The sequence below is a fragment of the Typopeltis vanoorti genome, chromosome 11, assembly GCF_054136105.1.
Source record: "Typopeltis vanoorti isolate ZY-2024b chromosome 11, IOZ_Tvanoo_1.0, whole genome shotgun sequence".
Classification (NCBI taxonomy): Eukaryota; Metazoa; Arthropoda; class Arachnida; order Uropygi; family Thelyphonidae; genus Typopeltis; species Typopeltis vanoorti.
In genome coordinates, this window is record NC_143559.1 from 70,322,438 (window position 1) to 70,339,316 (window position 16,879).

Here is a 16,879-nt window from a genome sequence, read left to right on the forward strand (position 1 = left end):
TATTCAGTGATCAGTTTATAAGGATGTTTCTCCTCATCAGAGTGAAATCATGAGGAACGTAAGTGTAGAGGATGGCTTAATTGTGAGTGAGTAGGAGCTATTTGAGGAAATAATGTTGACATCAATAAGGCAATAGGATTTGAAGACATCCTGGAAATTGGCAGTAGTATTGTCATTCCAATACTACTGCCAAGATTCTTGTTGTACAAGAATCTTACAACAGCACAGGTTCCAAGGCATGAAAAGAATGTAAAATTGTTCCATTGCATAAAGATGGTGATAAGGCTGTGGCACTTCCCCCTTCAATCAATTAAAAAATTCCACAAATTTTAATCGTAAAATTGACTGAGATATGTAATCTTACACCCTCGACCCTGGGAACGCTTTGTCTGTCTTAAAATTTTCTTATGAGTTGGCCTGTAGCCATAGAACAGCAATAAAACACTTGTTCCTGTTGTTGGTTCACTTTTTTCTGATTTGTGAACAGTGACCGGTTAGTTTGTCCTCTGTGTCTAGTGAGTTACTGATGAAGTGTGAATTGTAAATTTATAATGAAACAAATTTTAAATAAGTTGATCAATTAAACAAAAAAATACATTTTTAAAAGGTAAGTGTATGTAATTTAATATTATTTTACTTTAATAAGTTTAGTTTAATCCTTTATCCAAGTATGAGCAAACAAAGGTTGCACCTGAAAGTATCTTCAGGACATTATTTTACTTGTTAGTTTTATGATTTTTTTTTGCTTTTAAATGAAATAATTTAATTTAAGATCAATTAATTAGTTGATTTTTAATAAAATATGCAGTTTAATTTTTTATATATGAAATTGTGCTAAAAACTATTAATTCTGAATACCCTTTTTCCCCCCAAAGAATTAAAGATCATTAAAATCGATGCAAAAGGAAAATAATGTATTTATAGTTTACATCGACAAATAATTACATAAAAAAAGCTAAGACGTTTATTGATGTAATTATTTAATTAAATCAATAATTATAAAAATTTACTGATGTAATTATTTGTCTCCAAGCTTTGCCCCCCCCCGAAAATTTTCTGCGGACGTACACCCATGCATGCAGTTAGATTGACGTGAAATTTGTAGCATGGGTTGCATAACCCACATGACAGCACACCCAACCAAAATGAGCATGCAACGCCACTGATGCCCACCTATACTTCATGCTGTAGATTCTGAAACCATCACTGTCATTTCCTTATCATTTCTCTACTCTCTGAATAGTCATGAAAATAAGTAGCACTCCCCCTTTTCTTATTTACCCTTGTTATCATACTAAAATAAGCTAAATCCTTCTATTCCTACCAGGATATCACTTATCTCGATTTTACTAATAGCATTATCTTTGGACAGTAGTATTAGTACAAGCTGAGTATTAGTAGCTGAGTTTTGTCAATGCCGAAACTCATTCCCTTTATTCCAGATACTTCTCACATTTGTATTAACATCAGTCCCTTATCAGCATTCCTAGAATTGTTATTCGCTTCCAAGATTCCACTCAGGTCTGCAATATACCATACATCCTACCGTCTCCCGATCTTCTCCTCAACTTTGTATTATCATATCTGGGTGGTATGCTCACTGTCTTTCTCTCACGCTTTTCTGTTGCACAATTTCTTACATTGATCTCAAATCTCATTCCACTCAATTCACACTACTTCTCCATCACTCATCACTATCATTTCATCCACATCCTCACCTTTCTTCATTGCATGCATAGTCACACTCTTTCTATTGAACAACTTTGGACAGTCATTATTTTAGCACTCTGCTGCTCAGAGTTCTGTTAATTCCTCCTCACTGGCATCCCTCACTTCACTCTCACCCCCATTCTTCCATCTTCCTGCCTTACTCTCTCTCTCTCTTCATTTTGCCCTTTCTCTCCGATCTTTTCTCAGTACTTATATTTCTCTTTCCCAGTATACTGCTTCCATTCACATTTACCAGCACAGCCAAGTCCATCTGTCAGAACTGCTGCACCTGAAGTTAAATCCAACTACTGCTCATGCACACTTTCTTTACCCTTAATCATGCTATCACTATTTCTGGCTGGCACTCATTCATTTCAAATACATTTCTTCTACTGTTACTAAAGACTTGGATAGTATACTAATATTGAAATCACCCAACAATTTCCATCTACATTTCATTAACTTAAGATTTAAGTCTTGAAAACAAGTACAAGAAATGTGAAATGTTGTTTTGCCTATTTTTTATATTAAGTAATCTCTCTCTATGTTGCTAAAGATTATTACTACAATTTCCTTCAGATTCTTCTTTACTATCACAGTTATTTGAGGTTATAAATTTGTCACACTTAAATATAATATTTGAATGTTGCATTTCCTTTTAGATCATATATATATATATATATATATAAAAGTCACATACTGAACAATGTTATAGTTTATGGCTAATACAGTTTCTTCATGAAACTTTCTTTCAGAAAGTCAAGAATTGTTCAGAAAAGTCCTAATATCTGCCTGCAAGACATTAATTACTGCTGAAAGTCAGTTAAATGCACTAGACCAAGAAGCAGGAGATGGGGATTGTGGTACTACTTTAAAGAGGGGAGTAGAAGGCAAGTAGATTAAATAATGTTGGTTTTACAAGGAGAGTAATAATACATACTCCATTAAACAAAATACTATACTAAAGCAAAATGGTACTAAGAGGAGAAAACATACTAAAACAATCAAGATATAAAATTGCTTATAGTTCAGAAACACTAAGCATTAGCATAGTTTGCCCAGATGAAAATCTAATATTTTGATATACTGTACTTTCTCTCACACCCTGAGCAACATTGGACAACTTGTCAATTAGGTAAAAATAAGTTCTGATTAGTATTACTAGTACCTTATTTAAATTCCTGTCTTAGGTTGTTTTTTTTTTTAAATAATAATGTGTCAGAGATAACAATTTCAGCATATTTGTAACCAGATTTTATCAAAATCTGTAGCTACCTTTCTATACTAAAGGTTATGATAAATATAAAAAATTGTCAGTATGCTGTCATACATAATAGTCCAATCAGTTGGAAACTGATTTTGAAAAAGGCTAAGAAGCAAAAGCTTTTATCATGCTTAGATGACAATGCTTTCTAGTCTCATTAAAGTTGTTGGGTACAGTTGTTGTGCAATACTGTTTGCATCCAGATGGCTCTGCTACAACATTAACTAGAGAAAAGCCAGTCTTTTTATTCCAGTGTTCTTCAAAGAATCCTGACTAAGCCAGCCTGTTTGGCAAAATGGTTAGTGTATCCACTCTCCAGCCAAGAGGTTGCATGTTCAAATCCTGCCAAGAGCATGAATGTTTGTGATTGTCTTACTAACCAATTACCACATGTTCTGCTGTGACCAGGCACAATCTGAAAGATCTCTGTCTCACATTTTCTTCGTTTTGCTGACTCCTGTTTTGTGTTTAACCTTTTCACACACTCTTGTTTCAAGTAGTTATTCTTTAAGATTGTAAATCAGTTCATAATCAGCCTCTTCCTAAGGAGGAAAACATCTTTACTAACAAATTACTCATATTGCTTTTTATTTGTTTCATCTTAAAATAATGCATAAATCCATTAACAGTCACCACCTGTTAGTAGAGCTTTCAGTGCTTGTAAAACTCAATCTTATCTTCTTTTTTTTTCTGCCTAAAAAAAAACTTTCCTTTCAAACCCCCCCCCCCCCACTTACCTTAGGTGATATTGAAATTTCTAAACAAAATATTTCCTTGGGGTAAATTTAACTTCCAGCCTTTCTTGGTATAACCATACTGCAAATATCTAATATTTTCTCTTTGGCTCCAGACATTAACCTCTAAATAGTTGCTGATCTTATATAAATCACAAATTCATCCACCCAAACTGCTATTTTCACAACCAAAATAAATATGAGAAATACTGTTTTTAAAGTATGTACAAACTTTTCTAAAATAATTTTTTGTAGAGGGAGGAGTTTAGTTATTTTGAATTATCACCAAAGCAACTAAGGCTATGGGGCCAGTGTATTATGTCTTGTTAATTATGGTTGTTCTTCTGGTTGGTTTGTCTGTTTTATGAAAAAACAACAGATTTCTGGGAAGAAAACCATTCCACTTTCCATATGAAATTAGCTAACACATTTTCAGTTAAAAAACCTTTATAAAGTTTCTTTGCCTTCTATACAGGATTCAGATCCATGTTTTTCCAGCTAAAGGGTATCATCATCATCATTACCAAGTGATGATATCCTTTAGATTCTACTTATAGAGACTGCTTATTTAGATTTTTATAGAGGCTGCTCTTGCACATGAGAGCACTTATGATTAATAATCCTCTCTCACCACTTCACTTTCTCTCCCATATAACAGCTAGCCACTGTCAACTTGCAGTTAAATTCCAAACTTACAAACAGAACTTTCTTCCTCTTCAATTATTCCTCTGTTGCTATTTCTTTGAATATTTTTTGAAATATTTCAAAGAAATATTTCTTTGAAGTAACTTCTTCAAAGTTATTTATGTATTTCCTATTGTAGAATCTAAAAGTACTGAGGTCTTATGCTAAAAAGTTTTTTCCTTTCCGGTTTTCCACTTATCCTGGTGGCTGAATTGAAACAGCTTTTTGTGTTAGGGATTATCAATAAAAATGCTCATGTTTGAGACCAGATTACTTTTCTTCTGTGTTATCATGAAGAGAGATCTAGTTAGCTTGAGTAGAAGTTTATGCTGGTTTTAAAATACATTATGCACAAGATTATATTATATCACCATGTATCTTATAAAAATTAGATAGTAAGACATTAAAAAAAAAATCTAATCTTGGGGTCTGTTTAAAATTCAGCAAATATTAATGAAATTTTTAGTTTCATATAAGATGATTTTGAATTTTTTTTTTTTTATTTTACAGCTGTACTGAAAGGTTTAGAGGTTGGAAAGTTACAGTTGGCTTATCCAAAACAGACACTTTTGTTCCTTGCTAATAGTGCTGAGTCTTACATGGGAGGTGCATCTGGGGCTTTGTATAGTTTATTTTTTACAGGAGCAGCCACAGCTTTTATTAAAGACTGCAGAGTTCTAACATGGTGTGAATCACTGAAACTTGGGATGCAAGCTGTAATGCAGTATGGTGGAGCAGAACCAGGAGACAGAACTATGGTAAGTCATATAAATCATAAGAATAACCACTGTCTAAAATGTGAATCTTGTGTTTCCTGTTTTTTTTTTTTTTTGGTAACAACTATCCTAAGGAACAAGAAGTAATGTCATCTATATTTCATATGTACATGAAATATAGATGAAATTACAAAAATCAAGAAATATTGTCACCTGATAACAGCACATATCTCCAAATGTATTTGGCTCTTCATGAAGTCTTTATTTGACAAGTCAGAAATTCTACCATTGCTTGTTTTTCAGGAACAAATGAACAAATTTTTCATGAGAATGATCACTTGGGGATGGATGATCTATGTTTATTGTCATCAACTTATTTCTGCATTACATTGAATGGTTTGAGAAAAAAAAAATCATCTGAAAAGATCACTTTGTAGAAAAGGTTTCTTTCAAGATCCAATAAGATGAATCACTTTCAAAATAAGAAGTACTGCATTTTCAAAAGGATGTGAGCCAGCTGTTTCTTATTATTCTACTTTATATGATTAATATTTAGTAGAGAAGCTAACATAAAGAAAAAGCTGATTCTTGTTAGAGTCCTAAACAGCAGAATAACAAATCAGTCCTAGACATATACATGTTATGAGAGAAGCCGAAGAAAAAGGTCAAGCTGATAGTAATGCCAGGCACTTGCTAGCATTTTGTTCAGGATGCGTACTAATCATCACTATCACCATAAGAAGTAAGAGAAGTCTTATCTATTACATTGTTGTTAATAGGAGATTTAAAATAGGGCTGATCATTTAGTTTTGAGCAGTATAATATCAGTATTACATCGAAAATAAAAATGTATATGAAAGCTTTAAAAAGAATCAAAGTTAAGCAGTTTTCAGATAAACTGTATACTTAAATATACAAATATTATGGGAGAAAAAAGTGAAAACAATAGCTAAATTTTGGAGACCTAGTGGCAAAATCAGCTAGGAAGCATGTAGCAAAGTTTATCTGCAAGTATAGGAAATCAGTCCTAAAGGACTGATTCCCTATACTTGCCCTTAATATAGTGGGCTAAATTAGGCTGTCTTGGCCAATTTAGCCTGTTAGGGGGCAACTTTAGGACACTAGGACCAACATCAGTTGCCTTCTTCAGCCTCATTTGCTCGTTGTTAGTGCCTGTGTGCACACAATCATAATTTATGTTCCCAGAAGATGGCCATGTAACATTACCGAAATATTGGAAGGTATTGATTAAAGTTTTTTAATTAATATTTTAGTATACATTGTCATTTCCTGAAAAATTTAAAGTCATAAACATCCGAATGCAAGACAAAATAAGGAATGATAATATAAGAAGGGAAAAACGGATATAGGGGGAAGAGATTTTAAAACTGATATGGAGGTAGGCAGAACATATTGCACAGGTAAAAAGTGATAGATGGAAAAAGACAATCATCCAGTAGCATCCATATAAAAGAAGATGAATACCAGGATGACCAGAGAGAAGATGGCTTGGCATAGGGAAGCCATCAACAGAGAAAAAGGGCATAGAAGATCTGATGATTACATGTGAGAAAAGTTAAAAGAAAACTTCTCTGTACAGCAGTAAAAGTCGAGTTTCAGTATATTTAAATGTTAAAAACTTTTAAGAAATAGTAAACTACAATTAATCAACTATTATTTCTACATTTCTTCTGAATTTTAACAGGTCTCATTTGAAAAATAGTATTGTCTTCGGAATCACTTATGTGTATAAAGTTAGCATTTTATTGTATTGTGGGAACATTCAGCACTTCCAGAGAGAGAGAGAGAGAGAGAGAGAAACAATTTGTAAAAAAAAATTCATCTGAACATATCTTTCAGGTAGATGTTTTACATGCTGTTTCTGCTGTTTTCATGAAGTATATAAATTCTGAAACAAATGACCTTCAAACAGTGATGTTTACTTTGAAAGAGGCAGTCCGAGAGGCAGAGAAAGCAGTCAATTCCACACTTCATATGAAGGCAAAAGCTGGAAGAGCTAGTTATGTCAGTCCAGAAAGATTAAAATCTCTGGATCCTGGTGCTCAGGCTGTAGCTTTATGGTTAACAGCTGTGTGTACTGTAATCTTAGATAGATCCAAGTAATACTTATTTGTTGAGGGGAAAAAAAAGTTTATTTTCAGGAAAATAATAAAATATGGGTATATTTTACAAATTATCCTAATGACCATAACTGCAAAATTATGTAAGTAGAAATGTATTTAGAAAATCATGTCTTATTAATGTATGTGAATGATATTTCTAACATATAAAAACATTTATAGAATAAATAATCTTTTGTGAGAAATTTAAAGAAAATAATATAGAGAATATATATGTATTATTCCTAAAAGTATGTAGCATAAGAAGTTAGTGCCCTTGCGATGATTTCTTGGACTCCTTGGTAGTGCGAATAATAATCTTCCATATCCCTTTCACAAATATGTGGCCTTCGTTTCAACTTCATTTATGTCCATTTCTCTCTGCCAAAGTTCATTCCCCACCCTCCCTAAAAGAAACTCAGCTTTTCAGCTTCTTCAGTTCAACTTATGTCTCTCTCTCTTTTTTTTTTTTTTTAAATTTTATTTTATAGACATCAATCCCACATGGGAGGTGATAAGACATACAAAATGTGGGCAAATTATATGAACCTTGACTGTTTTCATCTCACAGGCAGCATTTGTGTATATATTCACTCTGATATACCATGTCAGAGAATGTGCAACTTAATGTCTCTTCGTGATCTTCGTTAGCTAACAATCTCTTTGCTTGTTCCATCAAATTTGTTTATCTCTGATGCATAATTTATTATTATTATATATTATTATTATTATTATTTTAATATTGATTTTCTTCAGGTCAAACTTCCTGAATAGCGAAATCCTATTCCTTGGAGATTTTAATGGTCACAACTGTAACTAGCTTTTCTTTTCCAACTATACTGATTCAGCAGGTAGAGATGCTAAGATAATTATGGAATCAGTGATCTCACACAAAATGATTATGTGCTTACTAGAATATCAGTTAATCCTAATCTTAAATATCACCCTTGCCATTCTCTAATGTGATGAGAACCTGGTGAACTTCAATGCCATTGAAATATAGACCTGTACTATTTCTCCTAAGAAAGGTCTCCCTTTATCTTCTCTTATTTTTGCTAGTAGTCAGATCTCCAGAAATTTCTCTTCTCCTCTTCTTAATTAACTATGCCTAGCACAAACAGAACATCCATGAAAAAGTGACTGAAGTGAGTCTATGAGAGAGATCATCTCTTACTTGGATTGGTCTCTTTTGAAAAGCATCAAGCATTTCAGTTAATAGATGATTCTTCCTCCCTCCCTCCCTCCTCTCTTTCACAGAATCGCTTCAATCACTTTCTCACAGATATTATGCTTTTTCCGTAATGTTTTTATAGGTGCTGGCTCCCACAATTCCTCCACCCATATAAAAATGTTTACTTTTTTATAATTTTTCATCTCTGTAAAGAGATTGTTTTATACCATGGACCTCAATTTAAGGGATAAAATTTCGGTCCATATGTCACATGTGAAAATTAACACCCTGTTAATTTTAAAATGCTTTTAACCAAGATTTGCTTATAATTAAATTAACAGGGTTTTTTTTGTTATTAATTTCCTGTTATTTTTAACACATTTTGGCAAATAGGACATTATATGTTGGAAAAACAATGTAGTAATTTATCCATCATAAACGAGTCACTGCTCATAAAACACGTGCTAATTCTTCCTCCCTCCCTCCCTCCTCTCTCACACAGAATCGCTTCAATCACTTTCTCACAGATATTATGCTTTTTCCATAATGTTTTTATAGGTGCTGGCTCCCACAATTCCTCTACCCATATAAAAATGTTTACTTTTTTTATAATTTTTTATCTTTGTAAAGAGATTGTTTTACACCACGGATCTCGATTTAACAGACAAAATTTCGGTCCATATGTCACACGTGACATATGGACCGAAATATTGTTAATTTTAAAATGCTTTTAACCAAGATTTGCTTATAATTAAATTAACAGGTTATTTTTTGTTATTAATTTCCTGTTATTTTTAACACATTTTGGCGAATAGGACATTATATGTTGGAAAAACAATGTAGTAATTTATCCAACGTAAATGAGTCACTGCTCATAAAACGTGCTAATCATTTGCCGAATGATTAGCACATGATCACACCAATCGTGCTGTAATTGGTTATTTTGTTGCATGGCATGATTTTCTTCACCAGTTTTAACATGTGCTGGCCAATTCATTCCAAAAATCTACTTGATTATATAATGGACTTTCGGATTTAACAGACGCCTCCCCTCGCCCGAATTAGTCTGTTATATCGAGGTTTTACTGTACTTTAGATATCCCCTTATCTTAAAAGAATATTAAGAAATAGTAAACTACAATTAATCAACTATTATTTCTACATTTCTTCTGAATTTTAACAGGTCACTCTATTCATAATAAATTTAGTTTAATCCTTTATCCAAGTGTGTGCACACAAAGTTTGCGCCTGAAAGTATCTTCAGGACTGGGGTAAAGTGGTACAACACCAGGCGACTCCTTGCAAAGGTGGAGCAAGCTACCAACACTCCTATCTCAGTATCTCCTATAATGCAAAACACATCTCCTTGCGGATATGTATAATGTTATGCATTAAGGGTAGGGCCACTACCCAGACTAATTTCGACCTTTATTGAGGTCTCTTCAGTGGGAGCCAGGCCCAAGTGGAGATACCAAGGCAGCAAGGTCATCTTCTCCTATAGGAGCTGCCAAACGGCGTGCCACCTTTTTATTAAATTACTCTGGATTTAGAGAAAGATGTTGAAAGTTTATTTTTCACTTGGTCAGACTATAAAGTGTTTGCACACACTTGGATAAAGGATTAAACTAAATTTATTATAGTCTGACCAAGTGAAAAATAAACTTTCAACATCTTTCTCCAAATCCAGAGTAATTTAATAAAAAGGTGGCACATCGTTTGGCAGCTCCTATAGGAGGAGATGCCCTTGCTAATGCTTCTGCCTTGGTATCTCCACTTGGGCCTGGCTCCCACTAAAGAGATTTCAATAAAGGTCAAAACTAGTCTGGGTAGTGGCCCTTCCCTTAATGCATAACATTATACATATCCACAAGAAGATGTGTTTTACATTATAGGAGATACTGAGATACTTGCTCCTTCTTTGCAAGGAGTCGCCCGGTGTTGTACCACTTTACCCCAGTCCTGAAGATACTTTCAGGCGCAAACTTGGTTTGCACACATTTGGATAAAGAATTAAACTAAATGTGTGCAAACCAAGTGAAAAATAAACTTTCATCACTCTATTCCACCATTCACTCTATGACTCTTTCTATAACTGGTTTGTTTAACATATAATTCATCACGCCTACCATACTAAACACCTTGTTTACACAACAACAAAATGTTCATCAGTCAGTTTTCTTGAAAATAGAACTACCTCTTCACTTCCATGGAATCCTTTTTTTTAAGTTCCTTATTTAGCATACCATTTTTTCAATAATTCCTCCTATTTCACTGGCGTGTAAATATTCTTACCTCTTGCAGTTCAATTTCACACACAAATTATCAGTTTTTGTAACAGAGTAAGAAGTTTCTTCTACTACTTCATAAACAGCAAATCTAAGTAGAGTTCTTTATGTTAAGTCACTTTACAGTTTCAGATATTAGTAATATCCTTGATTGTTATTGCCTGAATATAATATTTTGTATTTATTGCTCAGATCTTTCTGAGCAATAAATACAAAATGTTATATTCAGGCAATAACAATCAAGGAAAAGAAGGAGTAGCCATAGTGTTCAACACTAAATACACGGTTAATCTTCTTGAATGGCAGGCAGTCTCAAGTAGAGTGATGTGGGCAAATATGAGAATGGGGAACTGGACAATGAGACTTATTTGTGCCTATAGTCCCACAGAAGGTTCTACTAAGGTAGAAGTGGAGGAATTTTTTAATGCTTTAGAGCGGCGTTTATCAACCTTTCTAAGCCCAAGGACCACTAAATGCCTAAAACAATTCTGCAGACCACTAAGATACAGAGACGTAGCTGGGGGGGGGGGGATATCTGCCCCTGGCAGTACCTTTTTCAGCGTGTATGAGATCTTGCCTTACTGTCTATAAAACAGCAACTGAGTAATGAAATAGACTTCGACAATGTGATCAAAGATTTTGCGAACAGAAAAGCAAGAAAATAACATTTCAGAATGTTGGAATTAAAGTTTTACTTCAAAAATAAACATAGTGTTTTTAATTTATTTCCCTATACGTGTTTTGACTTTTTGTAATTTTTTTTAAAAAACCTATGTAGGAATTACCACATTTCAGAAAAACTGTGTCATTTATAACATAATAAATCTAAAAGCATGTTTTGAAAGATATGGCAACATAATTAATTAAATTGGAAATAAACGATTAAAAGTGTATTATCGTTGAACAAACTTTTAATTTAATTATATCATCTTATTAAACAAATAAATAAGGTGATATAATTATGTTACTACTTACTTTTAATGAGATGGTTGAGCTTCTCTGCCCTTGCAGAGTTGCTGGATATCTGGCTCAATATTGGTCAACTTCATTCGAGGATCGGCACATACACACACACTAAGACGATTTCTGTATTTTGTTTATATTTAAAAGCGCAATGAAAATCCTTTCTCACAAAGATAGGTTGTAGAAAACTGCATGACGATTTTCAATGCTTCTTCAGATAATTCTGGAAATTGACTTCTCACCGAAGACAAGATTCAAAATCAAGCAAAACCAAGATCACGGAATTGCATTTTAAACCCACTGTCACTTGAAAGCTCAATTAACTGTTCCTTTTTCGATAACAAAAGGTCATTCTCATGACTGCAAGCCTGAAATGGATCACAAACCCACAGAAATTTCTGTTAATAAAAGTTATTCGGAAAATATGTTTCAAAATTCCGTTTCAGATTTTTGAGGTGGTCACAAACCCTTTCCAAAAACTCAGAATGAACAAAAATGTTATTTTCCACTAAAAAGGATTCCAATGCTGGAAAAGGTGAAAATTGTCTGTCTTTTACATAATTAATCCATAAAACCAGTTTTTTCTCGAATGGCTTTATTTTGTCATAGGTATCAAGAACAATTAAAAAATTTCCCTTTAGGGAGAGATTTAGTTCATTTAATTTTGAAAAAATGTCTGAAAGATAGGATAGTGTTGATAACCATGCTTCGTCAACAAGGAGTGATGCAAAATCAGAATCACGTTCATTTACAAATAATAAAACTTCGTGCCTTAATTGAAATAACCTTGATAATACTTTGCCCCTGGAAAGCTAGCGAATTTCAGAATGAAGCAAAAGTTGTGTATATTCCCTGTCCATTTCATCGCAGAGTACTGAAAATAACCTGTTATTTAACAGTCGAACTTTAATAAAATTAACTAGCTTGACAGCATTGTATAGCAGTTTTAAATTCTGTTTAAAACTGCTATACAACGTCTTCTGTTCCATCCAGAACAGAAGCCTATACATTTTTCCCACTGGATCCTTTTGTATATTATGTAATTATTGAGAGTGCAAAATATTTCTTCTCCAGTTGTTCGGGATGACAAAGTTCTACAAATAAGAATATCATCATGAATGTTATTATCATGCGCATATCTTACGTATCATATTAACTGTGCATCATTTGTAACATAATAAGGGCTCTTCTTAACTCTTTCAATTAACTGAGATTCTATGTCACCTGCCATATCATTAATTCTGTGACCGACAGTGTCATTTGAAAGAGGAATCAAATCAACATCTTTTAGTAACTTTTTGCCAAACATAGTTTTTACCACATCTTTTATAGCTGGAATTAGTAAATTTTTCCCGATACAATCAGCTATCTCTGATTTCGTGAAGCGCAAATTTAAGAGATAGGATGCTTACAGTGCTTTGCTATTAATGGAACCCATGGCTGAAATTATATCCTTCCTATGATTTAATGTCACTAAGCATCGCTGAAAAAATTCAATTGGCTTATTTTTCACATCACAATGTTTAGTGTCTAAATGTCGTCGGAGTTTCACAGGTTTTATGCACTCGTTCGACAACACTTCATAACACAAAACACATTGAGGTTTCTGTTCACTTTCATCTCCACACCAAGAAAACCCAAATTCCAAATATGAACCGTTATATTTCCTACTGTATATTTTCTTTGAACTGCTTATTTCTTCTAGTTTAATAGTATCAGATTTACTGGCCATTAGAACATGTATTACAATTAGGGTTAGATTACCTGTTTCATTTGCTCTTCTTTTCAAAATCCTAGTTTTAAGCCACTTTCCATTATTAAAAAAACGTTTCCAAAAAATATATAAATACTGGGGTTAACTCACAACACACTTTGTTCAAGTATCACTTAGCACTTCTGAATATATATACTGACTCTTGGTTGAAGGAAACCGTCAATAATGAAAATCAACACACAACAAGCAATTGGTTGAAATGTGGATAACAAATCACTTCAAATCTGACAAAACAGCAAGGGAAGGCGGAAGCAATAAAACTATTGTTTTTCACTTTACCCCTCCTTTATTATTCATTATTCTGCAGCTACAAATTCAGCGGCAGAATGATGATGAATAATAAAAGAGGGGTGAAGTGAAAAACAATATAGTTTTATTGCTTCCGCCTTTGAACATTCTGACGCTATTTGTTGGTTTTTTTAAGGCTCCATTTGATTTCAATAATTTTTACTGACTTATTCAATTTTAATCTATTCTGTTTGGATAATTAAAAAAAATATATTTACTTAATTAATTTAAGTCTACCTGCGGACCACCTGTCCCATCATCGCGGACCACAGGTTGAGAAACACTGCTTTAGAGAAAGCAACAGACATAATGAAAAATGAAAAGTTGGTCCTTGTTGAGGATCTAAATAGCAGAGTGGGAAATGATTGTCAGACATACAAAAATATTTTGGGAAAATTTGGAGAAAAGAACAAAGCTAATAATAATGGCAAATACCTGTTGGATTTCTGCTCAGGACATGGACTGGGCATTACTAACATAATGTTCCAACATAAAAATGTGCACAAATTCACATAGAGAGAAGAGGCAAGGAATAAGAAAAGCCTCACTGACTATGTTATTGTTGATGGTGATGTTTTCTCCCTCGTGCAGGATATCAGAGTGTACAGAGGATTTGAAATTGGAAGTGATCACCATTTAGTCTTGAGCAGGATAAAATTTAATTTCATATAGCGAAAAGAAGAACATGTAAGAAAGTTTTAAAATGAATAAAAGCTGAACAGCTCTCAGATGTGAACTGTAAACTCTGTGCACAAACATGATTGAAGAAAAAATGAAAGAGTTTGAGAACAGGAACCAAACCTTGGAGATTCAGTGGCAAGCCCTAAAGAAAACTGATTGATTCAGCCAGAGAGGCATGTGGTGAGTTTGTCTATAAAGACAGAAAAATCATAATTTCAGGTTGGACACAGGAAGTTAAAGAGGCAGTGAAAGAAAAGAAGAAAGCATATCAAAAGCTCCTGGCAAATAAGTCAGTTTGTGCTCTTAGAGAATACAGAGACAAATGTAAGAATGCTAAACACTGTAAAACTAGCTAAACAAAAGTCATGGGAAGACTTTGGTAAGAACATAGAAAATAAATATTAAGAAAGTGGCAAAATATTCTGCAGGCTGTTGAAAAAGCTCAGAAATGGAGGAAAGAGTGCTGTAAAAGGAATTAGAGATGATAAAGGTGACATGAAAACAGGAGAAAAAGATATCCTTGAAGTATGGAGTGATTACTTCGAAAAATTGCTAAATGAAACAAGCAGTGATGACAGCACAGTTGTAAAAAAACACTGACCAGGGATGCAGTCAGGAATACATATCCATACTTGAAGTAGAAAAGCCATTAAAAAACTGAAATGTGGAAAGGCAGCAGGAGTAGATGATATTCTGCCAGAAATGCTCTAGTATGGAGGTATAAAAGTCTTATAGTGGCTGCACTGCATAGTTCAGGAGGCTTGGACAGAGGGACGAGTTCCAGATGATTGGAATAGCTCTCATAGTACCCATATATAAAAAAGAAAATAAAACTGAATGGCAGAAAGACAGAGGTATTTTTCTACTGAGTGTTCCTGTTAAGATATATGCAAGTATACTTGAGAAATGCTTGAGAAGGATTGTGGAAGAGAAGCTTGGTGAAGAACAAGCTGGATTCAGGCCAAATAGAGGCTGTCGAGATCAGATTTTCACTTTACGACAGATGGTTGAGAAATCATTGGAATATAACAAAGATGTGTATTTAAGTTTTGTAGATCTGGAAAAGGCATATGACAAGGTGCCAAGAGAGAGAAGCTATTCGAAACGCTACAGTTATATGTCAACAGGGCATTATATCAAGCAATACTTAGTCTTTATTTGAGTTGTAAGTCAGCAGTTAGAATTGAAGGAAATACAGAAAGGTGGTTTAATATTAAATCTGGTGTCAGACAAGGATGTACATTATCCCCTCTGTTATTCATTATCTATGTGGATCACATTTTGAAGGAAGGTGGTATTAAACCTGATATCAAAATCGGAGATGTTAATCTCAGCTCTTTGCTTTATGCAGATGATGTTATACTTCAGATGGCATCAGTGGCAATATCATATTAAAAATGATGATATTAGAAAAGAACTTGACATTGTCAGCATCCAGAAATGCATTAACATAAGGATGGGCTAGCAATTTGGGATTTAGCCGACCAAACTGTGTTCTGTATCAGCTTAACCTAAAAGACAGTAAAATATGCAAGTACTAGTTATTATTGAAGATGGACATAATCAACAAAAGTATCAATTGAAAAGAAGCGAAATGGGCAGAAGAATTGGATAACTACCATGTGAACAGAATTGGTGTTACTGAAACAATGAAAAGAGCAGAGTAAGATTCTTCTAAATAACAACTACAAGATGTTACATTCAGGATATTAATAATGATCACAGTAAGGAAGGAGTAGCTATAGTACACAAAACACAAGGATAATCTTGAATGACAGGCAACATTAAGTACATTGATGACAAATGTCAAAATTGAGACATTTGTGTCTATGACAGTTTTATTAAGGAAGAAGTGGAGGTATTTTTCAAGTCATTGGGGAAGGCAAATGACAAAAAAGAAAAAAATGGTCCACACATAAAAATGTTTGGGGAAAATTCAGAAAATCAGCAAAGCTAATAATAATAATAATAATATAATGGTAAGTAACTGATAGATTTCTATTCAGGACATGGAGTAATTATTATTAAATCTTTGCCAAGATAAAGATGTGCACAAATTCATAGAGAAAAGATGAAACATTTCCTTGATTGACTTTGTCATGAAGTGCTAATTCAGGACAAAGAATATACAAAGGATTTGAAAGAGGAAGTGATCCCCATTAATTTTGAGCAAGATGAAAATGATTTTTCATATTGAAAAGAAAAATATATATACAAAAGTTTTAAAAAGAATCAAAGTTGAGCAGTATTCAAAGGTGAGCACTGTAGATTGATATAGACAAATGAACTCTGGGATTTCTGGCTCATTTCCAGTGATTTGCTGTATTTGTTATTCCTGTGGAAATGGCATTTACATTCATAGTATTCATAGTAATCAAACTGTTATGAGTTTGATTCTAGCCACTGAACAGAGAAACTTTTTCTAGGCTTTTCTTCAACTGGTTTCCAAGTTAGTCAATATCTGGCACAGACAAATAGGGCTTTTTTCT

The 16,879-nt window shown here is 33.5% G+C and overlaps 1 protein-coding gene across 2 annotated transcripts in view; it reads left to right on the plus strand.

Moving 5' to 3' along the window:
• Positions 1–7,428, plus strand: part of LOC150101706 (triokinase/FMN cyclase-like) — a 126,310-nt gene extending 118,882 nt beyond the window's left edge. For both annotated transcript variants that reach the window (XM_090400338.1, XM_090400339.1), the window contains exons 11-13: positions 2,466–2,600; positions 4,903–5,150; positions 6,969–7,428. In XM_090400338.1, the coding sequence (XP_090256464.1) occupies positions 2,466–2,600; positions 4,903–5,150; positions 6,969–7,232 (647 nt within the window). In that variant the 3' untranslated portion in view covers positions 7,233–7,428. The remainder of the gene's footprint in view (positions 1–2,465; positions 2,601–4,902; positions 5,151–6,968) is intronic.
• Positions 7,429–16,879: the final 9,451 nt, after the last annotated feature.